Source organism: Strigops habroptila, chromosome 2 (assembly GCF_004027225.2).
Source record: "Strigops habroptila isolate Jane chromosome 2, bStrHab1.2.pri, whole genome shotgun sequence".
NCBI classification, from domain to species: Eukaryota; Metazoa; Chordata; class Aves; order Psittaciformes; family Psittacidae; genus Strigops; species Strigops habroptila.
This window is the reverse complement of record NC_044278.2, coordinates 119051258-119062932: the sequence shown is the minus strand read 5'-3', so window position 1 is coordinate 119062932 and position 11675 is coordinate 119051258. Positions and strand designations below refer to the sequence as shown.

Genomic DNA, 11675 nt, shown 5'->3' with positions numbered 1-11675 from the left:
CTGGACTGCTGCTGTTTCAGGGGCTGAGGACCTGGCGGGGTTTAGTCTGGAGACGAGAAGGTTCAGGGGGGACCTTCTCACTCTCTGCAACTGCCTGGCAGCAGGATGGAGCCAGGAGGGGGCTGGTCTCTGCTCCCAAGGAACAAGGGATGGGACAAGAGGAAACGGCCTCAAGCTGCACCAGGGCAGGTTTAGATGGAGCTGAGGAACAATTCCTTCCCCAAAGGGTGCTCAGGCATTGGAACAGGCTGCCCAGGGCAGGGCTGGAGTCACCGGCCCTGCAAGTGTTCACACACCATGTAGACGAGGCCCTCGGGTGCCATGGGTTAGTGGTGGCCTTGGCAGTGCTGGGGAACGGTTGGACTTGATGGTCTTAAAGGTCTTTTCCAACCTGGTCGACTCTGTGATTCTGTGGTTCTAAGGGAGCTCCTCTCGCCCTGGAAATTCCTCTACAAATAATCACCATATAAAAACAACTGGTCCAAAGCAGAGCTGTCATGTATTGACAAAGACCCAGCTCAGTTGCTTCAAAGGGGCACACTAACGACCAGATAATTCTGTAAAGCAGGTCACTCTTTCTGAAAGACTTTCCCTCCCCACTCTCAACAGCAGCTCAATCTTTCTGCATCTTGAACTTACATCTTTACGGAGGAGAGCTGAAGGCATTGAGAGCATTAGACTGGAACTCTGGACTTTTTCCAGCCTGCGGGTGTAGCATTGCCCCATCCACACTGTGTAGTGGAGGGACGGGAGGATTATCACACACACCAACCAAGCTAAAAAGTCCTGGAGGGACCAATATTTCAGGTGGGCTGTGTGATGTGCTGTGCCAGGCAGCAGCCCTGATTTTGACCATGAGAAAGACCATCAGGCTGAAACACTTGGACCTGTGGGTCTGTCCGAGCTGAAGGTGCGTCACTTGTGTTTTCCGCATGTCCATTTATCCCATCTGAATATAATCTCCATTCTTTATTTCTAGTACTTTCCAAACATATATGAGGTGTCTGTGGTTGAAGCACTAGTTGCTTTCAAGGAGGAATGCAGAAGAGGGCAAATTCTTTTGCACGCCCATCTTATAAGCAAGGAGAGTCTCCTTGCAGTCTCCTGAAAGATAAGCCTCTGGCTACGGCCCCTATTAAACCCATGATGTGATAAGTCTCCTCTGGCTCCTTGAACTGGCATGGCAAGGCAGCTCTCCCAAAAGCACTTGATTTACTAGCCATAATGTTTTGATTAAAACATTGCTCTTATCTGGCAGGACCACATGAGGCAGAGCCAAACCTGCTTCAGTGACAGCTTCAAATGTTGCTGTTTCCTTGGCTACCCTTGGGGATTAGTCCTTGGTCCAATGCATTTCAATGCACTTATCAATGATTTAAAGCCAGGTCTTTGCCGATGATAAACGATGACAAGTGATGGACGGTGGGTACCGGTGAGGGCAGGCCACTGTCACAGGGTGATCTGAATCCCCTGGCTAAGCACCGCCTGAGAAAATGCACGTGAATAACTGCATGATGCAAACCAATGCATCTGCATTGGAGCAAAGGCTGCAAATCAGAGCCAGAGGAAACCAGAGGCTCAGGGGAGGACGTCAAGGTCTCCCTGTAATTATCTCAATAGGCAATTTCTAAGGCCAGAAAAGGGCCACCGGCTTTCTTGGAGACAAAGATCTCCCACGAGCACGGGAGCAAGACCCTGTCTTTATGCACAACTCTCGTGCTGAAGGAAGGGTCACCAAACACGCCGAATTAAAACTACGCAGCAGATGGAAAGCAGACTTTGTGCCATGAGGTTGAAGGAGTTTTTCCTGCTTGGGTTAGCAAAGGGACAGCAAAGGGGGAACTTGATCAGTGTCAGGGGGACATTTGCTTTGTGGGACAGCTGGAGAAGCTGCTCCAGGTCCGATGGCTGGAAGTTGAAGGCTGAGAAGCTTAGCCCTGAAAAAAAGCATGCATTGCTGGTGGAGAGGCTAATATTCCACCCGGAACGGCCAAAATTGGGTAGAAACCTTGGGGAAACCTCATACAGGCTAATATCCACCAGCAGTTCCTCCCCTGACCTGATTTAAGATGGATGCAAAGAGAACTGGTTCCTCTCGCTCTGTTCAGTGCCAAAGGAGAAAGCAAGGTGCCATCTATTTGCCCTGTCACGGACACCCACCTTCAGAGGAGGGGAATTACACTCAGCAATGCCTGACTTTTTCTTCCTAAAAGACCCAATTTCAGCTGGTTTTGGAAAGCAGAGCCATGCCCAGCCAGTAAATCCAGATGGGTGTGGAGGGACTCCCTGCTCCTTGTCCAGTTACTGCTGCTCAGTCCTATGCTTCATTTCATACTAAAAGAGGGAGATTCTGGCTGGATGTGAGGAAGGAATTCTTTACAATGAGGGTGGTAAAACACTGGCACAGGTTGCCCAGAGAGGTGGTGGATGCCCCATTCCTGGAGACATTCAGGATCAGGTTGGATGTGGTTCTGGGCAGCCTGATCTAGTTGAATATGTCCCTGCTCATTGCAGGAGACTTGGACTAAATGACCTCGGAAGGTCCCTTCCAACCCAAACCATTCTATGATTCTTATCCCATTAGGCTGTTCCCAAGGACCAAGCAAGAATATTTTCCTCAATATGTGTCTAATCATAGAATGGTTTGGGTTGGAAAGGACCTTAAGATCATCTAGTTCCAACCCCCTGCCATGGGCAGGGACACCACACGCTAAACCATGTCACCCAAGACTCCGTCCAGCCCGGCCTTGAACACTGCCAGGGATGGAGCATTCACAACTTCCTTGGGCAACCTGTGCCAGCGCCTCACCACCCTCACAGGGAAGAACTTCTTCCTTATATCTAACCTGAACTTCCCCTGTTTCAGTTTGAACCCATCACCCCTTGTCCTATCACTCCAGTCCCTGATGAAGAGTCCCTCTCCAGCAGCCTTGTAGCCCCCTTCAGACACTGGAAGCTGCTCTGAGGTCTCCACGCAGCTTCTCTTCTCCAGGCTCAACAGCCCCAACTTTCTCAGCCTATCTTCACAGGGGAGGTGCTCCAGCCCCTGATCATCCTCGTGGCCTCCTCTGGACTTGCTCCAACAGCTCCATGTCCTTCTTATGTTGAGGACACCAGCACTGCACACAGTGCTGCAAGTGGGGTCTCACGAGAGCAGAGCAGAGGGGCAGGATCACCTCCTTTGACCTGCTGCTCACGCTCCTTTTTATGCAGCCCAGGACACGTTTGGTTTCTGGGCTCATGTGCAGTTTCTCATCACCCAACACCCCAAGTCCTTCTCCACAGGACTGCACCATGTCCACCTCCCATGTAAGGACCAAACACTGAGGTGAAGAAATTCAACATTTTCACAGGAAAAAGAGGAAAAGCCCTCAATTTAAACACAAAATATTCTTTTATTTGTCACCGAAGGCTACACACGGTCACTTCTGTCTGTTTGCTTTCGTTGTTTTCTAGAAGGTATCTACATCTGCACTTATTTACAGCCCGGTTGTATTTACACAAGTCAAGAAGACAGTCTTAGAAACACAAAGTGTCGAGAAAAAAAATTTCCTCAAGAAATTAGTTCCAGACTTCAGGAAAATTATTACACAGGGTAATGACAAGAGTCTTCGGTGTTGGGCTTACAGATGCAGCTGTGGTACAAAGTCCTCTTCCGGGTAGGAGCTGCATTGAAAGTCCTCACACATAATAAACCTTTTATTCTTTTAATAGAAAAGTGTGATTCTTTTATTGATTATTTAAACAACATCCATGAACTGTCCAAAAGTTCTATTGGAAAGTTCTATTGAACAGTTTCTGAGGGAAAAAAGAATTATATATATATATATGTATATATATTCTTAGTTAATTTTCACTTGTGGTTTTCTATGCTCCACTGCCCAGAAAGCATTGACCTCTGGGATGGGAGTTAACAGTTGAGCCATGTAATACTTTGTCAGGAACACAAAGTTTTATGGTCATTAAAGGAAAGCAGGCAAGAGACACAAAAGGTTTCCATTGGGTGGGCCGGGTTCTAGTGTGAGCCGTCCCTGCCCATGGCAGGGGGTTGGAACCGGATGATCTTAAAGTCCTTTCCAACCCAAACCATTCTGTGATTCTATGAACCAAGGATGGAGAAGTGCCGCAGGAAATGGCCCCAGGGACACCGCACGGCCCTTCATGCAGGAGTGAAACAGGGATGCTGCATGTCCCCATGGTGCCTGTTTAAAATCTGCTCTACAGTCGTCAGTAATTCTACTTAAATACACCCAACAGATGAAAATAAACCCCACAAAAAGCTGGTTTGTTTGGTTTTTTATACAAAACTCATGAAAATCCTTCGGTGTATGAGGGGAATTCAGATATCTATTTATTGATCATAATAAAAAGTGATTATAATAAAAAGAGATGCTGAAAAACTTGCTGTCCTACAGAGGACTGTAAAAACAGGAGCGAAAGTGCCCCAAGCCATGATGCTCACCCTGGGATGGAGGATGCTGCCGGCTGAATGGAGCCAGATTTTATCCCACCAAACCCCAGCCCCGGCATTGAGGCACAGTATCCAGGTTTGGCAGTGCCACCAGAGCAAGGAGATAAAGCTAATAAGATATAACAAGCAAAGCAATCTTTTTAGCTCCATTATTAACATGATATGTCTCCTCCCTGTTTAAAAAGTAGCCATAGGACTAAGCAAGGTCTCTGGCCCTGGTTTCAATTACACAGAGATGGAATCAGACCAGGCTCCTGTGCCGTTAATACAAGGGGGGCCCTCTCTGTACGTCGTAAAATTGGATTCCAAAATTTCATGTAAAGAGCCTTGTCTTTGCATAATGGGTTGGGCTGCCATCGATCATCATGACACTTACAAGTCACAGCTGAAAAAGTACTTTATTAAGGGGTTTTTATATATATTTTCTTTAACAATTTTGATTTATTCTGGTTATGCTGCCTGTATAATAGACCAAGCAGAATCTCGCGCCGATCCCCTACGCTCAATAAAGCAACTACAGATATATTACAGAAATCCCTCACTGTTTCTAAGTTATGGCCAAATGGTGTCTCAGGGACTGCTCCCAATCATCTGTGTCTTTTAAACTTGAATCAAGCATCGGGGCTTATAACGACCTTTGTCTCATTGGCTCTCGCCTGGTGCTGTTTAGAGTTGTTGGCCCATTTTCAGCACGGCTCTGATCAATAGCTGTGATACAAAGATATGATGAGCTGCGTGATTCCCTCCGGTTACTGCTGCTTAATGATTTTTCCAAGCTCCAATCTTCAGTCGAAAGGGAAAAAAAATGAAATCAAATCAAGAGCTCAGAGGAAACAAACATTGAGGCATTTCTTGTGCCAAATCAGTCTTGCTCCTCTCCTCTCAGGCTGTCTATGCAGGACATTTGTTAGCTGCAGAGCCCCCATGGCACTGGCTCATGTCTGGATGCCACGTAAGTTGGTCCCATCACTGTTGTTGCTTTAAATGGAGGATGTTTTGGTACCAGTTCCATGAGCTAATGAGGACTTGAGATGCTGGTCTTTGTCCATCACTCATATCGGGAGCTGCAGACCTTGCTCCAGACTGTTGGACCTTGTTCTCCAAGCTTGGCCACAATCTTCTCATCACTCTTTGGACTGGAGACAAGCCCAGGAGTTCAAAGTAATTTAAGCTACACCTTTGCATCTTGAAGGGAAATTCATTTTGGTGGAGGGGTGATTCCTCTTCTTGGGAGTCCAGAAAATAGGGAACTTCTCAAAGTCGAGCCATAAAAGCACATGAGACCACATTGACATTATCTCTTGGAGGTGGTCTGGCATGCAACTGGCCTTTGAAAGAGCATCTAGAGTAATGAGACATGGGGTTAATACTATGGGATTTGCACCCAGGATCTCCCAATCTTCAGAAGCAAGGATTTGCTACCCCCTGCTCACAAGCAAAGGAAGAAGGGTTGGTCAAGCCATGGCCTGGCTTGTGGACAGCAGAGTGCAGTCCCTCATGGGTCTTTGTGTCCACAGCCCATTCCTGCAACTTCCACAAGAACGCACTTGAGATGCTGTAGAAAAACCATTTTTCACTAATGAAGGGTTAAATTTAGGACTGTTTCTTCTTTTGCCATCAAGTGGAAAGCTTTCACAGAGGCTGAGGATTAAGGAACGTAGTAGCTGTCTTTGGACAGGTTTGTCCCCAGCACCAGACAGTCGCGCCTTTTAATTTTTTGGGTTTTGATAAAGAGAGAAGCAACACATACATATATATATATACTTCTACATATAATTTTTTTCCCCCTTTTTTGACATAATGTCCATAATTCCTGCACTGGGTGCAGGTCCATGAGAAGACCCCCACGGATCTGTCAGGCAGATGGGTGCTGTCACATCCCACTGCTGCTTGACGATGCTGACAAACACATCCCAAGCTGCCTTCACCATGGTGCAGAGCAGGATGGCTCCCAGATTTAGGAATGCCATACATGTGCAGTGGCATCAAAAGACTCTTGAAAACTGGGTGAACTCCCCAAAGTCATTATCTCATGTAATAACCTGAAGAGTCTGTGTAAGGCTGTAGAGGTGCCATCTCAGGCTGGCAGGGTTCCAGTAGGAATATTTCACACTCGAATCCCTTTCCTTGGCTGCGTGGAAAGGTGGCCCATTTACTCTTCCACTACTCCTCTTAGCATTGTAACACATGGATGGGGAGGGATACAGAAGCACCACTTCTCTTCGGAGCCACTCAGAGTGTAAATGGGATGCACACCAAGCTCTCTCTGCACTGCAGGTCTTCACCAGGACTTTATACCAGCTTCCCACAGGTGTTTTTTGCTCCATGGATGCTGTTTTAGACACTCAAAGCCATCACGAGGTTGAAGTTCTGGGAGGGATTTGTCCCTGGTGTGACTCAGGGAGGGGGAAGCAGGGAGCTGGGTAGCCCTGGGAAGAGGGTGCTGCCTCCTTCAAGTAGGTGGCAACTGCTGGTTTGGCTAACACTGCCCCTAATCCCCACCGGTGCATCCTCAGGGCAACCAAGGCTTGCCAAGAGTTTGATACCAGCATGGCAGGAGGTAAGGCCATGGCTTTTTAACCATCCCTGGCAGGCAGCTGCCTGAAGCAACTACTTGCTTTCCAAAGCCTAGAGCTGTCCCAGCCAATGCATCTCCTCCCAGCTGGCTCTACCAGAGCTGGATACCCTTTCCAGCTGCCTGCAATTCACTCCTGCCAAAGTAATAATGGTTTCCTGCAGCAAGGGGTGGTTCAGAGTATGGGCACACAGCACCAATATCATCACCCTTGCAAGCAGGAGAGACCACCAGAAAATCAGGACCATATGGATGGGTAGGGGATAGGGAATTAGAGAAAGAACAGTCTGCTGGGGGAATTTCCATCCCATCATCTTCCTCCTGGCAAGCACCCCGGAACAGACAGGCGAGGCAGACGGAGCTGGCAGCCGGTATCTATGGGGAAACCGTGATAGCATGGGGCTGCCAACGTTTTGCTGCTTGAGGACTGCATGTCCAATGCACCCCTGCTTTATCTTGGGGGCTAGAGCCTGCAGAGCTGTGTTGGAGGATGCCAGTGGCAGTGGCACAAGTGTAGAGGAGCTGGCTCTGGGGACAAGGGTGCATTGTAGGGATCCGAGTAAGGAAACAGCCTTGGCATGGATTTGCCCATGTCCGGTTATCTCTCTGCAGAACCGGGAAGCCAAAACCAAAGTGGATGGAATGAAGGAAACAACAGATCAGGACTGAGATATTCCCAGAGAGACACGGTGCAAGCTCCTAGAGCCGGGACACGTGCAGGAGGCAGTGATAGAGACGTCTGTTTGGGACCAGGGTTGGCCATCTCCAGCCAGAGCTCCAGCAAGATATGGGGTGACACCTCTGCCTGCAGGAACGGCCCTTGCTACCACAGTACTGGTTCAGGCAGGGAAGAGGATGCTAAACTCATCTCCTTGTTCCCTTGAATTTCAAGGACTCTTGCAAATACCAGAGCATGAAGGTTTTGTGAATACAAATCACATGAGCACGCTGAGTAACTTTGTCAGCAGTTTCGTGTTAAAGCACTGGGTCCCCTCTGCAGTGGGCATTTCCATTCAACCTCCCCCTCTCTTCACTGCTAACAGTCAACTGGGCTCTCTGTTTAACTCGAGCTCGTGTAAGAAACAGTGAGAGGGTTGATTCCAACATTCTTCTTCTTGTCCCACCACGCACAAGCTGTTGCTACTTATTAAACATTTTAAAATCCCTGCTGCCAAAGTCCCCAGGAGACATTTCTCTGCCATAGTCATAAACGACTTTGCCAGCATGCTACTCAAAACTGCATTTCCCAGCCAATAAATACAAGCTCCAGAATGAGGAAAAGCAGGGTTTGGCTCGCTCTAATTTTCAGTGGTATGTCACTGGGATACTCTAACTACTTTTAAATTCAAATCAGCTTCCTAAAAATTAACTGCTTTTATCAGATACAGCACAGTGGACTGTTAAACACGTAGCCTCATGTACTGAAACACTATACATTTAATGAAGTTATGCCATTAGCAAATGTACAACACGGGTGCATTAAATCCACCTATAGAACAGCTCTATGTATGAGAGAGAGGATTGATTTTAGCTTTTCTCAATAGAGCAGGAGTCCCTTTCTTGGCTTTTGCTAGGTTTTTTAAACTAAAACCAGGATTTGCACACAAAAAAAAAAAAACCCAAAAGTATCTACTCTCATAACGAAAAAAAGACTGATTTTTTTTCCTTTCTTTATTCCAGTTCAGGAAGGAAGAGAATCATCTTGCAAGTTAATATAATCAGCTCCTTTGCCTCTAGAATCTACTTCTGCTCAGCAGGAGCCCCCCAGAAAAACCCCACTTTATGTCCCAAGTGAAACGTGAAAAGTACTTGTAAGGTCTCTTTTGAGGCACATGATTCGGACGGTCACTTTCGGAGTATCGGAATCAGCGTTGTCTTCCGTCTCCTTTCTTTCCAGGAAGAGCTCTCCAGCTCGCCGCGGGCTCCCCGTGTTTCGGGTGGAAGGCTATCTGTCCCTGCCCCAACTCAGAAAGGGTTAGGATGACACAAGTTAGCACAGACACCCATTTCACACTTCACACCTAAAGGACGGACGTTGAGGACTCCCCACTTCAAATTCCTCACATGGGGGGAGGGAAACTAAAAAACCCAATAAAAATAAGGACAAGAGACAGTAAATTTCACTGTGACCACACTACGGCAAAATATACCTTCTGTTCATTGCAAAGAAACGTGTGAAGGCCAAATTAAAGAGAGGGAAAAAAAAAAAGGTATGTTGCATGAGTTACAGTGCAACCGTGTTATTCCTTCTCTTTCTATTCTCCTTCCCCCCCCCTTCCCGCCTTGTTCAGTTTAGAAAAAGGATTGAGTACAACACAGTCAGGTTAAGTGGCCACAAAAGAGTAGCTGTCTTTGGCAAGAAGTCACCACATCGCCCCTCTCTGTCACCTTCTGCCCATTTCGCTCTGTCTCATGAAGTGGATGTTGTTGGCGCTGTCTGAGAGTTCGGGGTACTGCTCCACTGAGATCACAAAATAGCCGTCGTAGCCCTGTACCCGGCCCGTGTTTAGCACTTGTTGCTTCTCCCCTTCTGTCCATGAGCGAACACCCTCCTCCCCATCCCGCAATCTCTGCTGTTCCCGGGACCAAGCTTGGGCGACAGCGCGCTGTCGGGCCAGCTCCAGGACGCGGGTCTTCTCCTCGTCCAAGGTGGTCCCGTAGCGAGTGTTTAGACACAGCGCGCCGTACTGGAGCTGGATGTCCGTGTAACGTCTAGTCCTTCCACTTAGCACTGTGTTGATCTGGGACACCGTCACGTTCACGCCGTTCTCCAGGGTCCTCCGCCCGCCGCTGAGGCCCAAGATGGACAGGTCACCCTCCGATGGCCCTTGCTTAATGAAATAGTGCGTGTCCACCCCGTCGATAGTGAAGTGTAAGTTCTCCAGGTAATGGGCATTGTTCAGGATGGCTGCGATCCTCCGCCCATCCTCGTTGGCCACACTGATGATGTCGGTGGCCACGCGCCCGTCCTTCATGGCAAACTTGACTCCTTTGCCGAAGATAGAGCCTCCAGAGGCAAAGTTCTTGTTCTTCTTGACCTGGCGGCACCCGGCGATGCTGGAGCTGTAGATCTGCTCGAAGCGCTCAAGAGTGACAAAGGCCTTCAATTGCTTCTGCACTTCACACTGGACCCCCAAAATTGACTGAGCAGAGAGAAAGAAGAGAAAGATGTGTTAGAAAGAGAAGCCTGATGACTCAAAGGCATTATTAGCATGCTGGAGACCAGCAGAACATCTTGGTAACATCTATTAAGAAGCTCAGTTTTTTCCCTTATCACACTTTTTCAGATGTTTAATTCTTTTTAATGGAAGAGACATTTTGTCAGGGACTTTTCGTCAGGGACTTTTCATCAGGGACTTCAGTGATAGGACAAGGGGATTTAAACTTCAACAGGGGAATTTCAGGTTAGATATAAGGAAGAAGTTCTTGCCTGTGAGGGTGGTGAGGTGCTGGCACAGGTTGCCCAAAGAAGTGGTAAATGCTCCATCCCTGGCAGTGTTCAAGGCCAGGTTGGACAGAGCCTTGAGCAACGTGGTCTAATGTGAGGCATCCCTGCCTGTAACAGGAAGGTTGGAACTAGATGATCTTCAGGTCCTTTCCAACCCAAACCATTCTATGTTTCTACTATTATTCCCCCTAATACTCACTGTTTCAATAAACTGAACTGCATTTAATCTCACAGACTGAACGATGTAGGGGTGGAATAGGATTTTTGCCTCAGTGGTGTGAGGTTTACCATTTGAACATGCAGTTATGTTGTGCTCCAGTGTTCTTCACCTGCACATAAGAAATCATTCATCTTGTGGCCACGGTGCTTTATAAAAGACTTTCAGGTTTTCTGTGAAAAAGTCTGGAAGTATTTGTAAAGTTCTCTCTATTTTCACTTCACTTTGTAACTCCTTGTGCTACCTTCCAAAGCCCTGCATCACAGGTATGACCCTCAGAGTAGTCATAAACCTTCTACATCCCATTTCGACCTTGCCAAAGCAGGTTGTTCAAAACTCAAGGAAGGCCCTAAATCCAAGTCCTATTTCCTGCAAACGCTCTACAGTGCATCAGGGTCCCTGAGCTAAGTCTGGCCACACCTGATGCTTGAGTTTTGGTTTACACTGAAGCAAAACTGCTGAGAGATAACAGCGTGGATCATTTGCAGTCAGGTACAATACAAAGTCACTTTTGCTGTTAGTGTATAATAGAGCCAGCACACAGCAAGTCAGCAGCTCATCATTACTGCAGAATGCCTTTGGAAATGCTCTCATCAATTCATGGCAGCACAAACTTCTTACAGACCCCTCTCCATGAACAATCATTTGCTCGAATTCCACAAAAGCAAGAGGATGCTATGACAAAAGCTCTCCTGGCACTGCCAACGGCTCAGTTTGATAATGGAATCACATCCGGGATTAAAAACAGGCTAAAAATAGAAGTTTGCTGCACTCCCAATTATTTTGAGGAAATTTAACATCCATGAAGGATATGCCTTAAACCATCCACAAGCTAAAGGCTCAGATGAGAAGACTGCACCAGGGGAGGTTTAGATGGAGATGAGGAACAATTCCTTCCCCAAAGGGTGCTCAGGCATTGGAACAGGCTGCCCAGGGCAGTGCTGTTGTCACCGGCCCTGCAAGT

At 47.5% G+C, this 11675-nt stretch overlaps 1 protein-coding gene across 11 annotated transcripts in view; it reads right to left on the bottom strand.

Annotated features, from left to right (window-relative positions):
* Positions 1-3375: 3375 nt before the first annotated feature.
* TENM4 (teneurin transmembrane protein 4) overlaps positions 3376-11675 on the bottom strand; it is a 1610848-nt gene continuing 1602548 nt past the window's right edge. For all 11 annotated transcript variants that reach the window (XM_030476261.1, XM_030476262.1, XM_030476263.1 and 8 more), the window contains one exon: positions 3376-10189. In XM_030476261.1, coding sequence (XP_030332121.1) covers positions 9431-10189 — 759 coding nt within the window. In that variant the 3' untranslated portion in view covers positions 3376-9430. The remainder of the gene's footprint in view (positions 10190-11675) is intronic.